Source organism: Scyliorhinus torazame, chromosome 5 (genome assembly GCF_047496885.1).
Source record: "Scyliorhinus torazame isolate Kashiwa2021f chromosome 5, sScyTor2.1, whole genome shotgun sequence".
NCBI lineage: Eukaryota > Metazoa > Chordata > Chondrichthyes > Carcharhiniformes > Scyliorhinidae > Scyliorhinus > Scyliorhinus torazame.
Genome location: NC_092711.1, coordinates 153,434,950 through 153,459,319, shown reverse-complemented (window position 1 = coordinate 153,459,319; position 24,370 = coordinate 153,434,950). Strand labels below are relative to the sequence as shown.

The window sequence follows — 24,370 nt, the reverse complement described above, 5'->3', positions numbered from 1 at the left end:
GTGCTGATTATCGGGTTCAGTTTCACTCCCACCTATTATCCTCCCCAATATGTTAGCCACATTGGGTTCCGTATGAATAATGGCGGGTATAACTCCCACAATCCCTCACGCTCGGGAAACTGCTCTATCCGCCGCGCAGGCGTCTCGGGATGCGCATGTCCAAGGGAGATGGAAACTGCGCATGTGTGGAAGTTTCACCCCCCCCCAATTCGGCTGAGATGTTGACCAATGGGAAACTTGGAGGACCGGAAGGACTCTGGTCCTCCAGCCAGAGTGCGGCCTTTCTTGAGGATGAAGATTGAGTAAAAGACTAAAACGTCCTCCTGTCTCCAACATCTGTGAGTAAAACACTTTCATTTCTCCCCCCTTTCCATTTCTTTTCTCATTCTCACCTTCAATTGGTCACTTGCAGCAACTGAAGGGAAAGGAAGTGAATCCAGGGAGGGTGCAGACTCTGCAAAGCTTGGCCCAGGTCTCTCTCTCTCTCTAAGATATTGGCATCCTTTCCTCCCTCAGCTTGACACATTTATTTGTCTGGCTAAAAGGATGGTCTCTTTCCTGATGTTCACAATTAAAAGGCTGCTTTCCGAGGAAGTGGCTGACAGTAAATTAATATCAGACAGAGAAATATCCAGTATTGTTATATTATGCAGATTAGATATATTATTTATGGTTCTGTAATAAAGTACATTTATTATTTCTAGTTGTGTAACATTGTATTGTCGCTACATTTTATATTTCCAGACACAGAGTCATTGAGTCACAGAAGCAATCCATTCTGTAACTGACAGGAGAAATGTTTGTGATTTTGTGAAACCTGTTTTTGATGTATCAGCTATTTAAAGTCGAATTTATCATGTCTATTCAAATATTGGTCATGCCAGTGATGCCGCTATCTTAAGAAGGATAAATAAATTCAGAGTGTTGTGGATGTTCAGTCACTGAGTTTGTTCAAGACAGAGAATAGAGGAATTTTGGATATTTTAGGAATGAACGGACTTGGGGTGAGCGCAGGGATGTGAAGATCAGCCGTTATCTGATGAAGTGACAGAATAGTCTTGAGGGGCTGAATGGCCTCCTGCTGTTCCAGTTTCTCATGTTCTAATGTTATAAGAATTATCAGGAGTAAACAATGGCGACAGAAGGAGCGGGGGAAGTGAGGGTGCATGGGGAGGATTACAGTCAAGATGGGGGAACAACTGAATCAAATATAAAATGGTCTGTTCTGAATTTCTGTCCTGTACTGACAGTGATGACTTTTGAAAACACCTTTTACAGGATGTTCGAAGAGGACGATTTACAGACAGAAATCTCAAACCAATTGTCAAGATATGGCATTCACTCAATTCATCAGGATCTGAATCTCAAGGGTGATTTTTTGTCTCTTTTGTCGGCTTCAAGATATTTAAAATTTCAGTGTGACTGGAAAAGCACTGAGACGCACACACCTGAGTGGGAGTGTTCCAGTGCACTGACTGTGGAAAGAGCTTTAACCAGTTATCCAGTCTGAAAAAATCACAACGTTCCCAGCAGGGTGAGATTGCACCTTTGTTCGCTGTAAAGTCGAGGCTTCAATTGATCGTTCAACGTGGAGATAAACAAGGGCACCCACGCCATGGGGAAACCGTGGACATGTGGGGACTGTGGGAAGGGATTTTGTACCCCATCTGCACTGGAAACTCATCGACGTGGTCACACCGGAGAGAGGCCGTTCACTTGCTCTGTTTGTGGGAAGGGATTCACTCAGTTATCTCACCTGCAGACTCATCAGCGAGTTCACACTGGAGAGAAGCCGTTCACCTGCTCAGAGTGTGGAAAGGGATTCACTAATTCATCCAACCTGTTGGTGCACCAGCGGGTTCACACCAGGGAAAGGTCATTCATCTGCTCTGAATGTGGGAAGGGATTCAGTGATTCATCCACCCTGCTAACACACCAGCGAGTTCACACTGGGGAGAGACCGTTCACCTGTCCAGAGTGTAGGAAGAGATTCACTCAGTTATCCAATCTGCGGAAGCACCAACAGGTTCACACTGGGGAGAGGCCATTCACCTGCTCCGAGTGTGGAAAGGGATTCATTCAGTTATCCAACCTGCTAACACACAAGAGAATTCACACTGGAGAGAGGCCATTCTGTTGCTCTGGGTGTGAGAAGGGATTCACTGATCTATCCAACCTGCTGGCACATCAGCGAGTTCACACCGGGGAGAGGCCGTGCATCTGTTCTGAGTGTGGGAAGGGATTCACTCACTTGTCAAGTCTGCTAAGACACCAGCGAGTTCACAAGCGATGACAGGTTGGATTCTGCTGTTATTGCTGGTGTTAATCACATCCAGGACTGAACCATGTTCATTCTGACACTTGGTGAAGTGGGAGGGTCGCAGGGTTTCTTTCTGCTGGACTGGCCGGTCTCACAACTTTGCTTCCAGTGGGCTGATGCTCTTTGAGCCGAGGAGAGCACATTTCCCTGAAATGATCCACAAAAGCTGATGAAGGACATTTATTTTATCCTGGATAATAAATAGTGTTTTTCCTAACACTACAGGTAGATCTAAAATAAATATGTTCATAAGAAATGGGACTTTGAATTAATGATTCTTTTGAGCGTATGTCTAGAAGTTTTACAGAATCAAGAGGAGGAGGGGGGGTTTAAACTAAAATAGTCAGGGGGTGGGAACCTATGTCAAGATTAAGAGCAGGGGGAATCAGAAACACAAGAAAAATACAGCAAAGAGAATAAAAAAGCAGAGAAACCAAGGGCCTGTATCAGATAACGACATTGTAATAAATAGTAGGGACCGGTCAAGGAATGTTAAAAGGACTATCCTTTTTTTCCCCATAAATTTAGGATACCCAATTATTTTTTTCAATTAAAGGGGAATTTAGCGTGGTTAATCCACCTAACCTGCACATCTTTGGGTTGTGGGGGTGAAACCCACGCAGACAAAGGAGAATGTGCAAACTCCACACGAACGCTGACCCAGGGCTGGGAGCGAACCCGGGTCCTCAGCGCCGTGAGGCAGCAGGGCTAACCACTGTGCCACCCAAGGTTTTGTACTTGAATGCTCAGAGCATTTGAAATAAAATGGATGCATTCGCTGTGCAGACGGATGTCAAGGGGTCTCACACAGCAGATTGCTAAATCAAAGGGCATAGGATTACGGGTAGTGTCTTGAGATGGATAGAAAGCTGGTTCGCTGGCAGGAAGCAAAAAGTTGGAATGAATGTTTTTTTCCGATTGGCAGGCAGTGACTAGTGAAGTGCCACAGGTACTGTGCTGGAACCCCAACTGTTCACATTATATATTAATGATTTGGACAAGGGAAATAAGTTTGCAGATGATGCAAAGTTGGGAGAAGATGATCTGTGAGGAGGATGCAGAGATTATTCAGCAGGATTTAGACAGGCTGAGTGAGTGGGCATATGAATGGTAGTTTCAGTATAACCTGGATAAATGTTAGGTTAGCCACTTTGGTAGAAAAATAGGAAGGCAGATTATTATTTCAATGGGTGTTAATTGAAAGAGGTGGAGACTCAGTGAGACTTTGGTGTCCTCATGCATCAGTCGCTGAGAGTAAACGTGCAGGTATAGGGCGGGGGGGGAAAGAGGCAGCACCCAAAACACAGGGGAAATATATAATACAACAGGGTGCAGGGCCCACGAGCAGCACCCCCAAAAGAAGGTCAAGTTCTCCTGGTGAGGCCTCACCACTCTCACAGCGCTGGGACTATCCACTCCCCCACAGGTGACAACGGGGGGGGGGGGGGTTCTCAAGCCATGAAGTTACCATGCTGGGCACGCATGGTGACACAGTGGTTAGCACTGCTGCCTCACAGCTCCAGGGACCCGGGTCCAATTCCAGCCTCGGGTGACTGGTCTATGTGGAGTTTTCACTTTCGCCCCGTGTCTGCGTGGGTTTCCTTTGGGTGCTCCGGTTTCCTCCACAGTCCAAAGATGTGCAGGTTAGGTGAATTAGCCATACTAAATTGCCCCTTAGTGTCCAAAGGGTTAGGTGGGTTTACTGGGTTATGGGGATAGGGTGGAGGTGTGGGCTTAAGTAGGGTGCTCTTTCCAAGGGCCGGTGCAGACTTGATGGACCAAATGGCCTCCTTCTGCACTGTAAATTCTGTGGTCTAATGATGCACTAACATAGACCACACCGGCAAGATGTAGAGCACAAATGTACAGCCTAACCACACTGTGTCTAGAACGAGTTAAAGATGCAAAATGTTTGTTTCTGTTACCATGGCGAATCCTGTGTTATGTTTTTGTTATTATTATTACTCCTGTGTGGTTTTTTTCTCTCTGGGCAGATACAATTGCGCAGTCGGAGTGTGTGGATGATAAGTCTGTCTGTCATAAAATGAAAATCTTTCAATAAAAATAGTTTTGTTTTAAAGTGAGTGCCCAAAAGCTTGGCAGATGGAAGATGATGTAGCAAAATGTAAAGTTATGCATTTTGGTAGGAGAACTAAAGGGGCTGAGCATTATTTAAATGGAGAAAGACGGCAGAACACTGCAGCACAGAGGGATTTGGGGGTCCTCCTGCATAAATCACAAGGTTGGCATGCAAGTTCAGCAGGTAATTGCCAAGATACATTGAATGTTGGCATTTATTTCAAAGGGAATGGAATATAAAAATAGGGATGTTCTACTAAAACTATACAAGGCAGTAGTTAGACCACACCATAAATACTGCGAGCAGTTTTGGTCCCTTCATCTAAGGAAAGATATACTATCATTGGAGGCAGTCCAGAGAATGCTCACAAGGTCGATCCAGGGTTTGAAGGGATTTTCTGATGAGGAGAGGTTGGGCCTGTACTAATTGGAGTTTAGAAGGATGAGAGGCGACCGTATTGAGACAGGATTCTCAGGGGGCTCGACACGATAGATACTGAGAGGATGTTTCCTCTTGTGGGAGAGCCTAGGACCAGAGAGCATCATCTCAGAGTAAGAGATTGTTGTGTTCTTTGTTTTTGTCCTTCAGGATGGTGAAGGTTGTAGTGTTAACAAAGAACAGCAAGCAGCGTTTAACAAACAAAGCTAATTTATTACACTACACTGAATTAGATTCGAACATATTACTAAGGAATTAGACAAGTCAAGATGACACTACACTTCTACAACACTAAATTATTCTATCAGTTAAACTATCTCACACCTACTCTGTCTGGTTCCCTTCCACTCTCTCCCAGAAGTCAAGGAGGCCAGTGATATTTATATGGTTGCTCTATGGCACCATCTAGTGAGTAGAGTAGTAACATTACATTAACCCTTTATGTGCTTTATAAAATCCACATATTGTGATAGCCCCCTTTCTTTGAAAAATTTGATTCTTGCATTCAAAGTTACATACAGGCAGTGTAATGGCAATGTACAGTAATGAACACCAGTAAAAGTTATACGAGTTAAATCAGTGTTTTATAGTTCATAAATTGAGACGATCAGGTTTCTTCCTTCATCTTGTTGATGTTCTCAATCCAACTGTCATTGATTCAGAATTTTTCTTCTTTTGATTCATATTTGCATCAGTAAGTTGAGCATCAGATGATGTAGTACTGAGTTTTAACCAATGTCCAGGAAACCTACTGTTGGAAAACAATTGTTGAGGTTGAATTGGAGTTGGAGGTTGCTTCACCTTCAACAATGCACGACGATTTCTCCTGAATATCGAACCTTCAGATGTTTTTGCAAGATAGGAATGTGGAGCTGCCTGACTTAAAACACGATCCACCTGTTGGATCTTGTACACGTCCACAATCTCCTGGAACTAGCGGAATCAGCTGTTTGGCTGACTTGTTGTAATACAAGCTTTGAGTTTGCTGCTGCTGTCTCATCTTGTTTACAATTGATTTATCATCAAGATTTGGTACAGTTAGGTTGGCAATGTTGTATGCAGCAGTCTGTTCATAAGAGGTTGCGCTGACGAAAGACCTGTCGATAAAGGAGCAGCTCTATAACTTAATAAAGCTAGCACAAAATCTAGTCTCGCCTCGTATGCTTTCTTCAACAATTTCTTCACGATACCTACACCTTTCTCAGCATTCCCATTGGACCGGGTCCATTCCCAACTGTCGAAACAAGGTCCATTGTCCCTTTCGACGATCAATGTTATCCCGTGTCTAGAAAAAACATCTTTTAGTTGACTTGATGACTGATTTTGAACTTGAGTTTGTAAGTTTAATCACTTCTGGATAATTTGAGTAATAGTCAATAATGACGAGGTAACCTTTGCCTTGAAAGTAGAAAACATCTATTCCCACTTTAGAACATTGAATTGTACAATATTCATCATTGGGAATTTATCTTTTTGTTAAGCAGACTAGTTTCTTTGACAAATGTCACAATCAGAAACATAATTTCAAATGTCTGAATTTATACCAGGGCAATATACGGATTGCCTCGCGCGTCATTTACATTCCTCAATACCCTGGTGTCCTTCATGGACCTGGGTAAGAATCTGTCTTCTCAACTTTGTAGGAATGACTATTCTATCCAGTTTGAGGAAAACTCAATTTACCACAGAAAGGCCATTTTTAACATTTCTGAAGCAAGAACGGCTTGCATTTGGCCATCCATCAGTCATGTGCTGAATCATTCACTGCAAAACTTCATCCTTTGCAGTTTCTTCTTTAATTAATCTTAATTTGCAATCAGAAACATGTAGTGTGTCAGCTAGCATGTCAGCTTGAGCTTCTATCACCTGCACAAGATCTGGAATCTTATCTTCATTTCAGTAGCACGTGATAATGTATCTGCAAGGATCAGAACTTTTCCTGGAGTATATACTGGACAAAAATCATATCTTCTTGGTCTCATTAGGATTCTCTGTAATCTGGGCGAATATCATTAAGACTCTTGTGAATTAGTTAATTTACACACGTGGCCTATGATCAGTCTCGATCACAAATGTAGGTAGACCATAAACACAGGAAAATATTTCAACACCCTTCACCAGACCCAAGACATTCTTCCTCAATCTGTGCGCAGCATTGTTCAGTGGGCATCATGGCTCAAGAAGCATATGCTACCGGTCTCCACAGATCATTTTGAAGTCTTCTGTAGAAGAACAGCTCCCATCCTGACTTGACTCGCGTCCGTCGAGATCTTTGCCTACTTTGTCGGATCGTAAAATGTGAGAAGTGGGGCTGAGGTCAGTGCGGGTTTGAGGTCAGACTTTTCCGTTTCATGCTGTGAAGTCCAAGAAAAAGAAAAATATTTCTTGATCACTTGTCGACGCGCTGTTGTCGCCACATTCCGGCGCCTGTTCGGGGAGGCTGGTACGGGAATTGAACCCGCGCTGCTGGGTCTTGTTCTGGATTACAAGCCAGCTGTTCAGCCCACTGTGCTAAACCAGCCCCTAGCATCAACACCTTGTAGAGATGATTTATTGGCATCAACTATTTCAAATCGCACTGGCAGGTGGATATCATTGTTACTTACTGTTAGACAACACAACCCTCTTGTGCTGATGATGTTGCCACTGCAGTCCCTCAATTGGCATTTAGTAGCTTCAATTGGAGGAAAGAGGTGTGATACAGTGATCAAATTTGCATGAGCTCCAGTATCCAACTTGAAAAATATTTTGGACCCATTTACTTTCAATGATGTGTTCCAATCTTTCTTAATATGAACAGATGATATCTGCTTTGTCATTTTTCAGCATTATCAATCTTGTTGACTGCATCAACAAAGAATGTGTCTTCTAAATCGTATTGTTGTGCTTCAACATCGAAATGAGAACATTTTGCTTTGTTTTGCATACTTTGAATTTTCATGGCCTTGTTAAAAAAGTTTTTTGTATTAATTGGAGGCTTTTTTGTACTTGAACGGCACTGTGAAGCATAATGATAAGTTTGCCAATGGCTGGGCATTTTATACCTTGGTGGGCGTGGCCACAGCGTGCACACATCACCAAGCTGCATATGTCATTTGTAAAATGGCTGCCAGCTGCAGCGCGTCATTTTTAAAACTGCGCCACAGCTGTAATGGCGTCAGCAACGTTGTCTTCTTTCGCGCCTTTTTCCCGGGTCTGTATATCTGCAGACTGACTCGCGGCAAGCTCACTCACTCGGCACAAACATATTGCATCTTCTAACGATACATTGTGCTGCCTAAGCAAATGCTCACAACGTTTTTCAATTTTAATACCAAACACGATTTGGTTACTGAGGAGGGAATCAGTCTGCGCTCTTAAACGGAGACTCCAGAGGATCCATCACCACCTCCAAAATATCCATCAGACCCTCCTCAATATCCATCGCCACCTCCACAATATCCCTCAATGAACATCACTAAAAACATTTGCTCATTATCACATTGCTGTGTGTGGGATCTTGCTGTGTTTCCTACATTACAACAGTGACTGCACTTCAAAAGTACTTCATTGGCTGTAAAGCACTTTGGGACGTTCTGTGGGTGTGGAAGGCGCTAGAGTAATGCATGTTTTTAAATTGAAGATTTGTTATCTGATCTCATTATCTGGAAATTAATTGATTTCAGCCACCCCCAACTTACCATTTAATAAATTCACTTTGGTTCAGACAAGACTTTAACCAATTAAGACAAAGGCAGAATTCTCTGGATAGTAAATTTTAAAATAAGTTTATTAAATGAAAAAGGTTTTCTGAACAACTTTAAGACATTCACTTTTATAACTTCATGTGGGTGATCAGTCTGTAGAAGTGTAACCCTCTCTGGCTCCTTCTTTGATAGTAATTCTTGTGGAATTCAGCCTCGGGAGTCTGGCTCCTTCTTTGACAGTAATTTCCTTGGAACTCGGCCTCGGGAGTCTTCAGTACTTGGCCAGCAAGAAAAACGTTTGGAACCTCTACTTTTATCCCCAAAGTGACCATTATCTCACGTCAGAGTTGGGCCTGTTGTAACAGGATAATTTGGTCACATTTGGGACACATACAGCAACCGACCTACGCCACAAACCTTGGCCCGAACGCAAACCTCCTCAGGATTTCAAACAAATACCTACACCCTACCCAGTCAAAGGCCTTCTCTTAGTCCATTGGCACAGTCACCTCTGGCACTCACCCCCTCCACTTCCTCGCCACAACAGGGTCATAATTATGTTTAACAACCTCCTACTATTGCAGGAGGGAGCTGCCTCCCCTTCACAAACCCCGTCTGATCCTCGGAGACCACCTCCGGCACACACCCCTCCAACCTTCACACCAATACCTTTGCCAGGACTTTCACATCAGTATGCAGCAGCGAGATGGGTCTATAGGACCCGCTGTCCAATGTATTCTTCCCCCTTTTCAAGATTAGTGAAAACGACGCCTGCGCCATAGCCCGAAATCCCCCCCTCTTCTCCGTCGGGAACGACTTATAAAATTCCACCGGAAAGCCATCCAGCCCCGCCGCCTTACCTGACTGCATCGTGCCAATGCATTCCATCACCTCCTTTAGTCCTAACGGCTCATCCAGTGCCTGCCTCTTCCCCTCCTCCAACTCCGGGAAGTCCAGCCCATCTAAAACTGACTGGAACACCTCATTTATACTCTCCGGATCCAACACCATGTTCCCCCCCCCACTCCAGCTTCACCTGAAGAATTTCCCTGACCGCTGTCAGTCATCACAGTTGGTGGGCCAGCGTGCGACTCACCTTCCCCCCCCCCCTACTCTGCACCCCCACTCCCTCTGCAGCTGACCCACCGCCCTTCCCATTGTCAACCGATCAAACTGCCCTTGTAACCTCCTCCTTTCCGCCAACAACTCCATCGTGGGGGCCACAGAATACCTCCTATCCACCTCGACTATCTGGTCCAACAGTCGCCGATGCTCCTCCCTCCCATCTTATCCTTATGGGCCTTGGACAAAATAATTTCCTCCCGGACCACCGCCTTCAAGGCCTCCCAAAGCGTGGCTGCCAATACCTCCCCATTCTGATTAAGCGCAACATAATTCTTAATCACCATTGCTACCTTCCCACGGAACTCCCTTGTTGGTCAAAAGCTCTGAATCCCGCCTCCACCCCAACCTCTGCGCCTATCCCGAACGAACTCTCACATCTCAATAGTCGGGGCGTGGTCCGAAATCACTATTCCTGCATATTCCTCACCTCCCACCCCCATCAGCACCGCCTGCACACTGGGAGCACTGTCAAAATTTGTGATCTCCATTTAGAAAAAGGAAATAGAGGCACTGGAGAAGGTGCAACAAAGATTGACAAGAATAATACCAGAACTGAGGGCATTTCACCCTCAGAAAAGGCTGGAGCTGCTTTTCTCTAGAAAAGAGAAGATTGAAGGGTGACCTGATGGAAGTCTTTAAGATGATGAAGGGGTTCAATAATCCAATAGGCATTTGATGAGAAACCTCTTTACCCAGTGAGAGTGAGAATGTGGAACTCACTCCCACCGCGAGTGGTTGAGGTGAACAGAATTTTTAAAAATTCAGTCATGGGATGTGGGTGTCGCTGGCTGGGCCAACATTTATTGCCCTGGAACTGAGGCCATTTCACAAGGCCCAAGTAGACAAGGACGGCAGATTTCCAGCCCTAAAGGTGAACCACACGGGTTTATGTGACAATCAACAATGGTCTAACCTTTAGACTTTTAATTCCAGATTTTTATTTAATTGAAATTTCACCATCTGTCTTGTGGGATTTGAACCGGGCTCCTGGAACATTACACAGGGCCTCTGGAATACTAGGGACGATGCCACTACGCCACTGCCTCTCCTGAATACATTGAAGGGGAAGCGAGATATATACATGAGGGAGAAAGGAATAGAAGGATATGCTGATGGGGGAGATGAAGAGAGCTGGATGTAGGCTCATGTGGGGCATAAATACAGAGAGACAATTGAGCCGACTGGCCTGGCCCTGTGTTGTAGACTCAATGGAACAGAGACAAATGTGTTTCTTTTCGTTCTACCCGAGGCGGTAGGACTATTTACTCTGCAGGATAAAAGTCCTGTCAGCCCACTGGAAGCAAAGTTGTGAGACCGGCCAGTCCAGCAGAAAGAAACCCTTCGACCCTCCCACTTCACCAAGTGTCAGAATGAACATGATTCAGTCCTGGATGTGATTAACAACAGCAAAAACAGCAGAATCCAACCCCTGTCATCACTCGTGTCTGGGTGTCACAGCAGGTGCAATATTTTTACAGACTGCGTAACTGGTTAAAGCTCTTTCCACAGTCACTGATCTAGAACACTCTCACTCGGGTATGTCTCTCTCTCTCTCTCGGTGCTTTTCCAGTCACACGGATGGTTAAAATCTTCTGAAGCCAACGTGATCTTTGAGATTTCTGTCTGTAATTCCTCCTCTTCTAATATCCTGTAAAAACAATTTACAAAAGACATCACTGTCAGTACAGGATAGAAACTCAGAACAGATAATTCTAGTTTCTATAGTACACTTTTCCTCTCTCATTCCCCAAAAGCTGTAAATCTCCATCCCACACACTCTCCCTCCATTCTCACTCTGCTGTATCTACTATTCACCCTCCCAATTCTCCTGAAGGTGCTGATTCAGGCTGATTGACAGATCCCTGCTCACTGCTTCCTGTCCTGGATGTAGACATTATAACAAATAGGGAAGGGATTCACTCACTTATCCAACCTGCAGTTGGCCATTGGGCCCATCGAGCCTGCTCAACCATTCAATGAGACCATTTACCGATCTACCTCAGTACCATTCCCCCACACTACCCCCATCTCACTTGATATCTTCAATATTGAGAAACCGATCATTCACTGACTTGAAAATACTTGATGACTGAGGCCCCACAATCCTCTAGGGTAGAGAATTCTAAAGCTTCACCACATCGGGGCAGCACGGTAGCATTGTGGATAGCACAATTGCTTCACAGCTCCAGGGCCCCAGGTTCGATTCCGGCTTGGGTCACTGTCTGTGCGGAGTCTGCACATCCTCCCCGTGTGTGCGTGGGTTTCCTCCGGGTGCTCCGGTTTCCTCCCACAGTCCAAAGATGTGCAGGTTAGGTGGATTGGCCATGATAAATTGCCCTTAGTGTCCAAAATTGCCCTTAGTGTTGAGTGGGGTTGCTGGGTTATAGGGATAGGGTAGAGGTGTTGACCTTGGGTAGGGTGCTCTTTCCAAGAGCCGGTGCGGACTCGATGGGCCGAATGGCCTCCTTCTGCACTGTAAATTCTATGATAATCTATGATCCTCGAGTGAAGAAATCCCTCCTCATCTCCGCTTTCTTTCCATTTTCCTGCAGGTTTCCCATAACCCTCGACTCCCTCGTCAATCGGAAATCTATCCTGTGGAGGGCGACATAGTGGTGCAGTGGTTAGCACTGCTGCCTCACGGTGCCGAGGACCCGGTATCGATCCCGGTCCCGGGTCACTGACTGTGTGGAGTTTGCACATTCTCTCCGTGTCTGCGTGGGTCTCACCCCCACAACACAAAGATGTGAGGCTAGGTGAATTGGCCACGCTAAATTGCCCTTTAATAGGCAAATGAAATAATTTACTTTACAATTTTAAAAAAGAAATCTGTCCCGGGTTTGGGGGGTGGAAACCACGTGGTGCGGGCGCTGGAGTAGCTGTTTTTCTGCAGGTTATGGTGCCACTCGCCCATAATGCATCATTTATCTTGAATGCCCGGCACTCATCTACCGAATCCTTGAATTAATATTTGTTATCACGTCCCTGGAAGACTTCGGGATTGAGTTTGCTAAGATTATGCTGAAGAACATCAAGGAATTAGTCGATAAAAGAGCACAGGCAGATTCAGCGGGGCTGGAGTCGCCTTTTCAACATGGCGGCCTGACCCTCAGGAGGTCTCCCGACCCCGCGCTCTCCGGGGCTCTTTCGGAGGCTGTGAAAATGACTGCCGACATTCTCCGTGTTATTGACCAGAGACCGAGTGTGCTGACATTCTAGTGATGTGTCGGTGGGCGTGGAGCATTTATTCTCTTCCCTGAAGCTTCCGGAGGCCTCAGAAAGCCAGTGTGACGCTCTCAATGCTCCCCTTTCCAGGGAAGAGGTGTCAAAGGCCATGAAGGAGCTGCAGCTGGGTAAAGCCCCGGGACCAGATGGCTGTGGGTGAGGTTTATCGGGGGTTTGAGGATTTGTTGTTGGATGACCCGTTGGTAGATATGTATTGTCACTCTTTTGACTCTGTGATGCAGCACCGACTTTTCGTGAGGCTAATATCTCTTTGATTCTGAAGGTGGGCAAGGACCCAGAGAAGTGGGTCTCTCATCACCCAATCTCTCTTTTGAACGTTGACTTGAAACCGCTATCTAAAGTTTTGGCGATAAGGCTGCAGGACATCCTTCCAACAATTGTGCGGGAGGACCAGACTGGGTTTATCAGGGGAAGATTTTCCAGTAACGGTTCGAATGTTGCTGAAGCTTGATGAAGTAAAATGGGAGGAGCCCTGTGTACAGTATAAATGACAGGGACTGAATGTCCTGGTTCTGTGCTGTACATTCTGCGTGAAGAACTTGCATCACACAAGATTCCCCATAAAATACTTTTTCTGAAGATTTGGCATTTGTGTTTTTAAACTTAGGTCGAGACAAAATGTTGTGGCATATAAACCATACAAAAGTTCAGCGTGGCAATCTTGATGTTGAAACAGCACACACTTGGCGGCATGGTGGCGCAGTGGTTAGCAGTCCTGCCTCATGGTGTTGAGGTCCCGGGTTCGATCCTGGCTCCAGGTCACTGTGTGGAGTTTGCACATTCTCCCCGTGTCTGTGTGGGTCTCATCAAAAAGATGTGCAGGGTAACTGGGTTGGCCACAATAAATTGCCCGTTAATTGGGGAAAAAATAATTGGGTACTCTAAGTTTTTGTGAAAAATCACAGACCATCCGCAGCGGTGCTCCAGAATGGTTTACGGTCGTTGAATTTTGAGCTTCAGAGAGGGACTAGACAGGGCTGCCCTCTGTCCCCCTGGTGGTTTACATTGGTCATTGAACCCTTGCCGGGAGCTATTAGATCGGAGTCTCTGATATCAGGACTGGAGGATGGATCACTCTGTGTGCAGATGACGGGCTGCTGTTTGTGTCGATCCCCAGTGTTTCAGTCCCGGCCATTATTGGAGTAGTGGATAGATTTAGTGACTTCTCTGGTTATATGATCAATTTTACATGGGCAGCGCTGTGGTTAGCACTGCTGCCTCATGGTGCTGAGGACCTGGCTTCGATCCCGGCTCAGGTTCACTGTCCGGAATGGAGTTTGCACATTCTCCCTGTGTCTGTGTGGGTCTCACCCGCATAACCCAAAGATTGCAGGGTCGGTGAATTGGCCACGCTAAATTGCCCCTTAATTAGTGGGGCGGGGTAAGCCCCCTCCTCTTGCTAACTTCCCCTTCAGATGGCACCCCCCTTGGGATTTAAATATCTGGGAATGTCAATGACCCCCCCCCCCCCCCTTTCAGACAGCTATATGCAGCCAACGTTCCACAGCTGATGGTGGCTATTAGGTGGGACCTTGCCCAGTGGTCGGCTCTTCCAATTTCATGTAAAATGAAATGTGTTGCCCAGACTGTTGTACCCTCTGCAGATGCTGCCTAAACATCTGTCAACCAGTCATTAAGGAAATTGATGGAATGATTAGTACATTTATCTGGAATTTTAAAAAGCCTTGCCTCAAGTTTGTGCAGCTCCAATTACCAGGAGCTAAAGGAGGTTTGGGTCTCCTGAATATCAGGTTATATCAATTGGCCTCTCATCTAAGTTCGTAAGGGGTTGGGTTAGGATAGACACAAGATCCATCTGGCTCGATATAGAAGCAGACCAGTCAGTTTTCCTTTTACAGGTCTTGTTGCTTTCTGGTGACATTAAGACAGGTTCTGCTAAGTGTGATAATCCTGTTATTATTAATACTCTCAGGAGCGTGGAGGTTGGTCCGCCAATTCGAAGGGAAATCTAAGTTGACTTCCACTGTCTCTCCTGTCCAAGGCAGTCCAGACTTCTCACCCGGTCCCATTGACCATGGATTTGATACCTGGATAGAGGCATTTTGAGGCTGGAAGACATGTTCAGAGATGCTTCCTAGTCATCCTTTGGGCATACTTTTGTCAACAGTTTGACATCCCTAGACTGTCCTTTTTAAGTACTTACAGCTTAGAGACGTTATCTGTAACAAGACATCTTTGCCTCTTGATTCCTCAATTTCCCCAGTGAAAAGAACCGTGAATTCTGTGGAGCCTAAACAATTGATGAGCCAGTTCTATGATGCTCAAAATTCCATAACCTGAATTTCAATGCTGAGATCTTCGTAGTCATGGGACTTAGCAGTCAATATTGATGTGGAGATCCAGGGCAACATATAGGACTATGGCTGATGAAATTTTGAACAGCAATAATAGGAAGGAGACCCAGTTGAAGATACTACACAGCCTTCATCTGACACCCAGTCTTAGACACATGTTTGATCCTAATACGTCCCCTTTCCCTTTCTCTACTGAGTAGTACTGCACTTCTGTATGCTTCACCCAATGCCTTTGTCTATGTATTTACATTGTGTATTCATCTATGCCCTATGTTTTATTTCCATGTATGGAATGATCTGTCTGGATTGTACGCAGCATAATACTTTTCACTGTACCTCGGTACACATGACAATAAATAAATCCAATCCCTGTGAGCCTAAAGTGCCTGGTAGTTGAGGGTGACTATATACATCGTCTATGGAGCTGCATCAAGATTCAATCCTATTGGTCAAATGTAGTCAGGGAATTGGAGAGAATTTTTGATCGAGCCTGATCCTGTATTCCTGATCCTGGGTCTCCCAGATGGGGAAATCACTGATTCGAATGAAAAAAGGTGATATAATAACCTGATCTTTGCTCCTGGATTAGCCACAACTTTCCCTCCATCCAAAACTGGCATGGGCTGGTTATGGAATGCACCCCGATGGAATTTTCAAAGTCTGTACTCCATTCTAAGTCTTATGTTTTCTGGAAGGTATGGGACCCCTATCTCAAATGCATCGGCTCCAATTCGCCTGACTTGCTTCTCCTGGGCTTTCCATGAGCGAATTCAATTTAACTTATTCATTTGAATACGATCATATTGTTAGTATGTTTTGCAATGCTCTGATTGTGCAACTGGCAGTTATCCTCCTGTTTAAACATGATCTTACCCTCTTTCCTCAGTCACTAGTTGTGATCCAATGGCCATGCTGCGCTGGCAGAACATCTCACCGTGGCGCAGCATGGCTGATGAAACCCGGGAGACCCCGCTCCCAGGATCTACCTGGCACGCCATGCCTCGCGAGATTCAACGCGTTCTCGCAAGACATTGTGATGTAAAATCCCAGCCATTGTTAGCAAGATCACTTTTTGGCAAATCTGCATATTAGAGCAAGGAATTAGCCCCACTCTAATGTGCATGTTGCCGAGGTACCGGAGGCTCTGGGATTCATTCCCTTCACCTCAGAGACCTTGGCCGAGCACCGTTCAGCACTAAAACGGGGACCAGATGGAGCAGCACTTATGGGGGTCGCCCAGGTGATCCAAGGCCCCCAAATGCATGCCTTTTGGACAGGTGGTACCCTGGCACTGCTGGTGCCACCTGGGTACCAGCCTGACACTGCCAAGGTGCCTGTATGGCACTGCCAGTGGGAATGGGCACTGCCAAGGTGCCAAACTGGCATTTTCTGCATGTGCATGATCAGGCATGAGGTGCCCGGTGTGGGTCTTGAAAGAGTTACGAGGGGAGGGGATTGTTTCGGAGATCGAGGCACTCTTTAAAAATGATGTCGCGATCTCTCACTGCAAGGGGGAGATCCAGCCAGCCGAGCTCCCCAGTTTACAAAATGTGGCTATGTGTGGCCTTGGTCGCGTGTTCCCATTCAGGTCCCTTTTACAACGCGAGTTGCGTTGAATAGCCATGTGTTTCTCGGAACTGAGTGGCAGGAAACGCACAGCTAAACACGCTTGCTAGGGGACTTTGTTCCCTCTTCGGAGAATCGAGCCCATGATATTAACAAGTTATCTGGTTGTTCAATTGATCCGGCATTTCATCTGGAGGTTTTGGTCCCTCAAATATCCTGTTCAGAATTAATTCTGCAACATGTTGTTGTATTTGTGCTGGCAATCTTTCTTGTTCTGCTCTGTACCCATTTTCTACCAATTTTTCTGTTACTCTGTTGTGTTTATCGTTAAAAAATAGTTTAAAAAAACTATAATAAACAGATTTTTAAAAATCTGTCCAATTTATCTGTGAAAATATTCAATGACCTTCCCGGCCTTCACTGGTCCCGATGGATGTGAATTCCAGAGACGAACAACCCTCTCAGGGAAGTGACGAATGGAAATATATAACGTAGCTACACTACAGTATTACAAGGCTAGAAATGAAAACAAATGTACTTCATTACAGAACCAGAAATAATATATCTAATCTGTACCATATAAACAGACATTTCTCCGTCCAATATTAATTTACTGTCCCCTTAAATGTCAGCCATCTCCTGGGGAAACCACCCTTTAATTGTGAACAGTAGGAAAGGGACCATCCTTTTCGCCAGACAAATAAATGTGTCAAGCTGAGAGAGCAAAAGATGTCAATGTGTTTAAGAGAGAGAGAGAGAGAGACCTGGGCCAAGCTTTGCAGAGTCTGCACCCTCCCTGGATTCACTTCCTTTCCCTTCAGTTGCTGCAAGTGACCAATTGAAGGTCAGAATGAGAAAATAATTGGAAAGGGGGGGAAAAGAAAGTGTTTTACTCACAGGTTTTGGAGACGAGAGGACGTTTTAGTTAGTGTGAAGCTCAATCCTCATTCACACAAAGCCCGCTCTGATTGGCTGGAGGAGCAGAGTCTTTCCGGCCCCAACTCTTCCTATTGGTCAACACCTCAGCAGGAAGGTCAGAGAGGGTTAATTCTGGCTGGCACATGGACACCTTCCCCTCTCCCTTGGACACGCGCAATCCCGGGTAAAAAGGGGGACTCACCGAGCGGCTTCTCGCTCTGGCGGAGCCGTCAGCCGGTTTCCTGGAAACCTTGTTTCGGGGAGGTCCAGGGGGAGGGGAATAACGGGTGAGGCGGGGCTCCTGTGTCGGCACCGAGTCTGCGCACTGGAACCATGAGACGTCACAATGACTCAGAGGGACGTTCCCAGTACACAATATCCCATTGGGGGCAATATCACTGGTTGCAGAAAATAAATACTGCGGATTGGTCAACAGCTCAGCACGTCTGGAGGTCAAATGCCCTCCCACCCCACGTGAGTCGAGGTCCACCCCTTTATTGTCGCCATGAGGGGGATTGACCAATGGAAACACACGGAAGACCGGAAGGGCTCTGGTCATCCAGCCAATCAGATTCTGGGATTTGTCAATGGCTATACAGCTTCTTCCTGCCCAGGAAAGCTGTTACTCTTCTGCCTCTGAATGAAGATTGACTCCCAACAGGCTGAAACGTCCTCTTGTCTCCAATATTTGTGAGTAAAACACATTCTTTTCTCCCCATTGCATTTATGCTCTTTTTCTGGCTTTCAGTTGTTCACTTGTTTAAATCCCCAGGCCCATATGAGATGTATCCAAGGCTGCTGTGGTAGTCAAGGGAGGAGATTGCAGAGATTCTGACAATTTTCACATTTTCTCTGGCCCAGGAAGAAACCTTTCCCCTTGGTAGACCCGTCAGTAACAAGGTGAAGGGCAGGGGATTTGAGGAAAATCATTTTCACCCAGAGGGTGGTGGGAATCTGGAATTCAGTGACTGAAAGTGTGGCAGAGGCGGGAAACCTCACAACATTGAAGTAGCATTGAGGTGTGCACTGGATAAGCCAAAGCATGCAAGGTTACGGACCAAGTGCTGGAAAATGGGATGATCGTAAATAGGTGCTTGATGGCTAGTATAGAAATGAAGGGCCGAAGGGCCTCGTGCTGTACTGTAAAACTCTGATTCCATGAGGACGGGGATATGTTGTTATGGTGATATGGTGTTATCCAGATTGAAATGAAAATGAAAATCGCTTATTGTCACAAGTAGGCTTCAAATGAAGTTACTGTGAAAAGCCCCTAGTCGCCACATTCCGGCGCCTGTTCGGGGAGGCTGTAGATTAGATATATTATTGATGGTTCTGTCATAAAGTACATTAATTATTTTACTCTTGTAACATAGTACAGTAGCTATGTTATATATTTCCAGTCAGATTTATAACGGAAGGGAAGAAGTCCATTGGACTTTTCAAATCGGCAAGCAATTCTGTCAGTCTCAAGTGGGTCCCATTCTGTAAGCCAGCAGAGCCCATCCAGTTTCATGTAGAAATTATTGATCATTTCTGCTGATTACTCTCATCGGCAGCAAATTCAAGGTAATGATCAATCACAACCCCCTGTATCTTAACCAACTGAAACAATCCTATACATTAAACGCATCTTTAGCCCACTAATATAGATATATATCTGACTAGCAGCCTGCATGAAGATTTTCAGTCTCTGCGTCCAGGACAGGAAGCAGTGAGCTTGGATCTGTCAATCAGCTTGAATCAGGAGAATTAAGAGGGTGAATATTAGATACAGCAGAGTGAGAATGGAGGGAGAGTGTGTGAGATGGAGAATTACAACTTTTGGGGAATGAGAGAGGAAAGAATGTTCGATAGAAACTAGAATTGTCTATTCTGAATTTCTATCCTGTACTGACAGTGATGTCTTCTGTAAACTTCTTTTCCAGAATATTACAAAGTGAGGATTTAGAGAAAGAAATCTCTAACCAAATGTCATGTCAAGATCTGACAGAATCACTCGATTCATCAGGACCTGAATATCATCAACCTTTCAATCTAGGAGGAGACGTGTTCTGTTGGCTTCAACAAATGTGAAACATCAGTGTGACTGGAAAAGCCCCGAGACACACACGCCCGAGTGACAGTGTTCCAGAGCACTGACTGTGGAAAGAGCTTTAACCAGTTACACAGCCTGAAAAAACATCACACTATTCGCAGTGGGGAGAAACTGTACACGTGTTCTGTGTGTGGACAAGGCTTCAACTGATTGTCCAACCTGGAAAGACCCGAGGAGACCCAAAACATGGAGAAACCTTGGAAATGTGGGGACTGTGGGAAGGGATTTAACTGCCCATCCAAGCTGGAATATCATCGACACAGTCACACTGGGGAGAGGCCCTTCACTTGCTCTTTGTGTGGGAAGGGATTCACTCAGTTATCCAACCTGCTGAGACACAATCTCACTCATACCAACGAGAGACCTTTTAAATGTTCTGACTGTGGGAACAGCTTCAAAAGCTCTCAGGAACTGATGTTCCACCAGCGAGTTCACAGCGGGGAGAGGCCATTCACCTGCATTCAGTGTAGAAAGAGATTCACTCAATTATCCAGTCTGCAGAAACACCAGCGAATTCACACTGGGGAGAGGCCATTCACCTGCTCTCAGTGTGGGAAGAGATTCACTCAGTTATCCCACCTGCAGACACACCAGCAAATGCACACTGGGGAGAAGCCATTCATCTGCTCTGACTGTGGGAAGGGATTTAATCGGTTTTCCAGTCTGGAGACACACCAGCGAGTTCACACTGGGGAGAAGCCGTACACCTGCTCTCAGTGTGGGAAGGAATTCACTCAGTTATCCAGCCTGCAGACACACCAGCAAATACATACTGGGGAGAGGCCGTTCACCTGCTCTCAGTGTGGGAAGGGATTCCCTCGGTTATCCCACCTGCAGACACACCAGCGAATTCACACTGGGGAGAGACCGTTCACTTGCTCTCAGTGTGGGAAAGGATTCACTCAGTTATCCCACCTGCAGACGCACCAGCGAGTTCACACGGGGGAGAGGGCATTCACCTGCTCTCAGTGTGGAAAGAGATTCATTCACTCATCCAAACTGCAGTCACACCAAAGAGTTCACACGTTGGAGAAACTGTTCACCTGCGCTCAGTGTGGGAAGGGATTCTCTGAGTTAACCATCCTGCAGACACATCAGCGAATTCATACTGAGGAGAGGTCATTCACTTGCTCAGTGTGTGAGAAGGGATTCACTCGGTCAACACACCTGCTGAGACACCAGCGAGTCCACAAATGATGGTACGGGTTGGATTCTGCTGTTATTGCTGCTGTTAATCAGGTGCAGTGGTTAGCACTGCTGCCTCACGGCGCTAAGGTCCCAAGTTCGATTCCAGCTCTGGGTTACTGTTCATGTGCAGTTTGCACATTCTCCCATGTCTGCATGGGTTTTGCCCCCACAACCCAAAGATGTGCAGGGCAGGGTAGGGGCTAAATTGCCCCTTAATTGGAAAAAACGAATTGGGTAGTCTAAAATTTAAAAAACAAATTGCTGATGTTAATCACTTCCAGGATGAACCATGTTCATTCTGACAAGTTGGCGAAATGGGAGGGTCAGAATCTCTGCGGGACGGCCGGTCTCAAGATGCTCTTTGAGCCTGAGAGACCAGATTGCCACTGAAATGATCCGCAAAAGCTGATGAAGGATATTTATTTTATCCTGCAGAGTAAATAGTGTTTTTCCTACACATACAGGAAGATCAAAACTAAATACAGAATACAGCAGGGTGACAATCTGCTAAACACCCACAAAGCATGATGGGAAAAGTAGCCAATCTTGCACAGGGACTGTGAACACAGATGCAGTTTAATGAACCAGCCTGTTGAGTTGGCAGGGTGTGATAAGATAAGATATACTCAACATGAAACTGCTGCAGCTGTAGAGACTGCTCAGCAAGGACAGATAAGAAGAACATGGACAGCACTTGTGCCCTGTTGTTTTCAGCTGGTAATGTACAAACTGATGTACTAAGAACATTCACGATACTGGGAGAAACGGGATAAAAGCGGGGATGCTCAGAGCCACCACAGCAAAGATCTACAGGAATAACCATCACGCAGGGAAACCCTGGGTCCTGGGCTCAGAAAAGAAGACAATCTATCAAAGGGAGACTGACCACCTCACCTTGCAATGAGTAGTATTTGGGCCCAAGCCACGAGTTTTACGATTCATTGTAACAAGTAATCAGTACTTTAACAAGTGAGATAAAGAACAGTTCATGTTGATCTTTTGTTTTCAACATTAATTAAAAAAAAAAAAAATTTAGAGTACCCAATTCATTTTTTCCAATTAAGGGGCAATTTAGCATGGCCAATCCACCTAACCTGCACATCCTTTGGGGCAAAACCCACGCAGACACGGGGAGAATGTGCAAACTCCACACCAACAGTGACCCAGAGCCGGGATCGAACCTGGGACGTCTGCGCCATGAGGCATCAGGGCTAACTCTGCGCCACCGTGTTGCCCCCTGTTTTAAACATTAATAAAGAATGAGTTGTACTTAATATCTTGTGTCAGTGTTTCTTTGTCGCCACGTCAGTTGATATCGTCGTCTGAGGGTCAACATTTGGCGTCTCTGGGTGGGCATGGTTAAGTGATCACCTTAATGTCACACTGTGTCCAAATTAAAATTGTGGCTGGTAATAATCCAGATTGGGAAAGAGTACTCCAAGATTACCGAAAGAATAAATGGCCTAAATGAGTCAAAGATGCCAATAAGGCATTCAAAGGTCCGGGACCCTTTGGACACTGCAAAGGGGTGAGAAAGGGGCAAGCGAAACGTTCCTCCAAGCTGAGGAAGGCTACAGCGAAAGCTAGTTGTATGAGGAGGTAGAAAATGCAAGGTTACAATAGCAATTGAGTGCTGCAAAACAGGAAACCGACACATAGCGCATTAGAGCCTTAGAAACAACCGAGGAATGAAATGCAGGTGTTACAGATGAGTCAATTTCAGACGGTGTGAGGAGGAAACTAGAGAGAGAGAAAGCTTAGAGAGAGATATGCACCTAAGAAGAGGTTTGTGGGTATAGGGCAAAAGTAGCGATTTACAGGCTGCTGTGAAGTCAAACACAGACCAGAGACAGAAATCAACCAACCACACAAAGTGTCAGAAAGAGAGAGAGACACAGATAAAGAGGATAAAGGCATGTGTTCAGACCATCTGTATTATACTGTCCCTTTATACAGACATTTGATCTTTTACCTTGTTACCTCAAGTACGATGTAAAAGCTACTAAGCCGAATTCCCCATTGCCATTTCTTCCTCGTCTGGAGAATAAGATACATTAGGTATATAATCAATATCATTTGCGTTATGACTGGGGCATGGAGATGGTGCAAATCCATAAGTGTATTTGGACATTTGAGCACCAATTCCACAAACTCTCCCACAATGTGGAGGAGTCTATTTGTTCAATATCATTTGTAAAAGCCTTGGTTCATTGTTGGAGTGGATAGTATGACGGGTACACTTGTTGGATTTGCATCTGAATTCCGATCAGGTGCTGTGGTAGTGTGGGATTGTATAAGAGAAGTGATTCAAGTATTGTGTTTATTGATTCAAATATTGTGTTGTGATTCAAGTGTTTTATCTTTTATGTTTTCCATAATTTAAATACCAACTGTTTCTCTGTTATATATTTCAACCAGTTCCACTTTGGTATCTGGGGGTATAAACAAACAGAGCGATTGAACAGGGGGTATACCCGGTTGTTGCCACTGGGGTTCTCATTGTCCTATGGTTGTACAATAAGTCCCATCAAATGTATGCAATATGATACACAGTAGCACAAATGGCTAGCACTGTGGCTTCACAGCGCCAGGGTCCCAGGATCGATTCCCCGCTAGGTCATTGTCTGTGCAGCGTCTGCGCGTTCTCCCCGTGTCTGGGTGGGTTTCCTCCGGATAATCCAGTTTCCTCCCACAGTCCAAAGACGTGTAGGCTAGGTGGACTGGCCATGATAAATTGCCCTTAGTGACCAAAAGGGTTAGGAGGGGTTATTGGGTTATGGGGATAGGGTGAAAGTGAGGGCTTAAATGGGTCCGTTCAGACTCGATGGGCCGAATGTTCTACTTCGGCGTTGTATGTTCTATGTTCTTTGCAGCCCACAGCATTTCCATTGTTAAATTATTGTAGCACTAAATCTACATCTTGCTTCTTCACGGTCATATGTTAGATGTGCAAATACTCCAGAAGTGCCTTCTATCTGTACCCCATTATATTGTATTAACCATAATATCCTCTATTAAAAGAGGAGCATACGATGGAGTGTTATGATATCTGATATAACGACTTCCTCTAAGTACCCAATATTCCCCACTCTGTATAATTAGTGTTGACATTGTTACGACACCCTGGGTGAGAACACGGTCAATTCCAGCCCCACAGACCCCGGAGTCCCAACATAAGTGAATTAACCAATAGTTTGTGTATTTTCCTGAGATCTTTGACCATTGACTGCTCCAATCAATGTGACTTACAGGCACAAGATTGTAAGTAAAATATGAAAATGTGTTTATTCATAAGAAGAGATAAACATGTAATTGTAACAATGGAACAACAGTCTGCGAATCTAATTATTCCCCTCACTGTCCCATCCTCCACCCACACACACACACACATGG

General features: G+C 45.3%; 1 protein-coding gene and 1 long non-coding RNA gene across 3 annotated transcripts; one reads left to right on the top strand and one right to left on the bottom strand.

The window, feature by feature from the left end:
- The first annotated feature begins 259 nt into the window (after positions 1 to 259).
- On the top strand, positions 260 to 22,251 carry LOC140422130 (uncharacterized). 2 transcript variants are annotated; one of them, XM_072507129.1, is made up of 2 exons: positions 260 to 338; positions 19,620 to 22,251. In XM_072507129.1, the coding sequence occupies exon 2, from the start codon at positions 19,976 to 19,978 to the stop codon at positions 20,984 to 20,986; it is 1,011 nt and encodes a 336-aa protein (XP_072363230.1). In that variant the 5' UTR covers positions 260 to 338; positions 19,620 to 19,975; the 3' UTR covers positions 20,987 to 22,251. The 2 variants fall into 2 exon arrangements, with proteins under 2 accessions (XP_072363230.1, XP_072363229.1); XM_072507128.1 differs by lacking the exon at positions 260 to 338 and adding an exon at positions 18,185 to 18,384.
- Positions 10,571 to 18,181, bottom strand: LOC140422152 (uncharacterized). The gene is made up of 2 exons (XR_011947285.1): positions 17,674 to 18,181; positions 10,571 to 11,297 (listed from the first exon to the last, which is right to left on the bottom strand). It is a non-coding gene; the product is annotated as an uncharacterized lncRNA (long non-coding RNA).
- Positions 22,252 to 24,370: the final 2,119 nt, after the last annotated feature.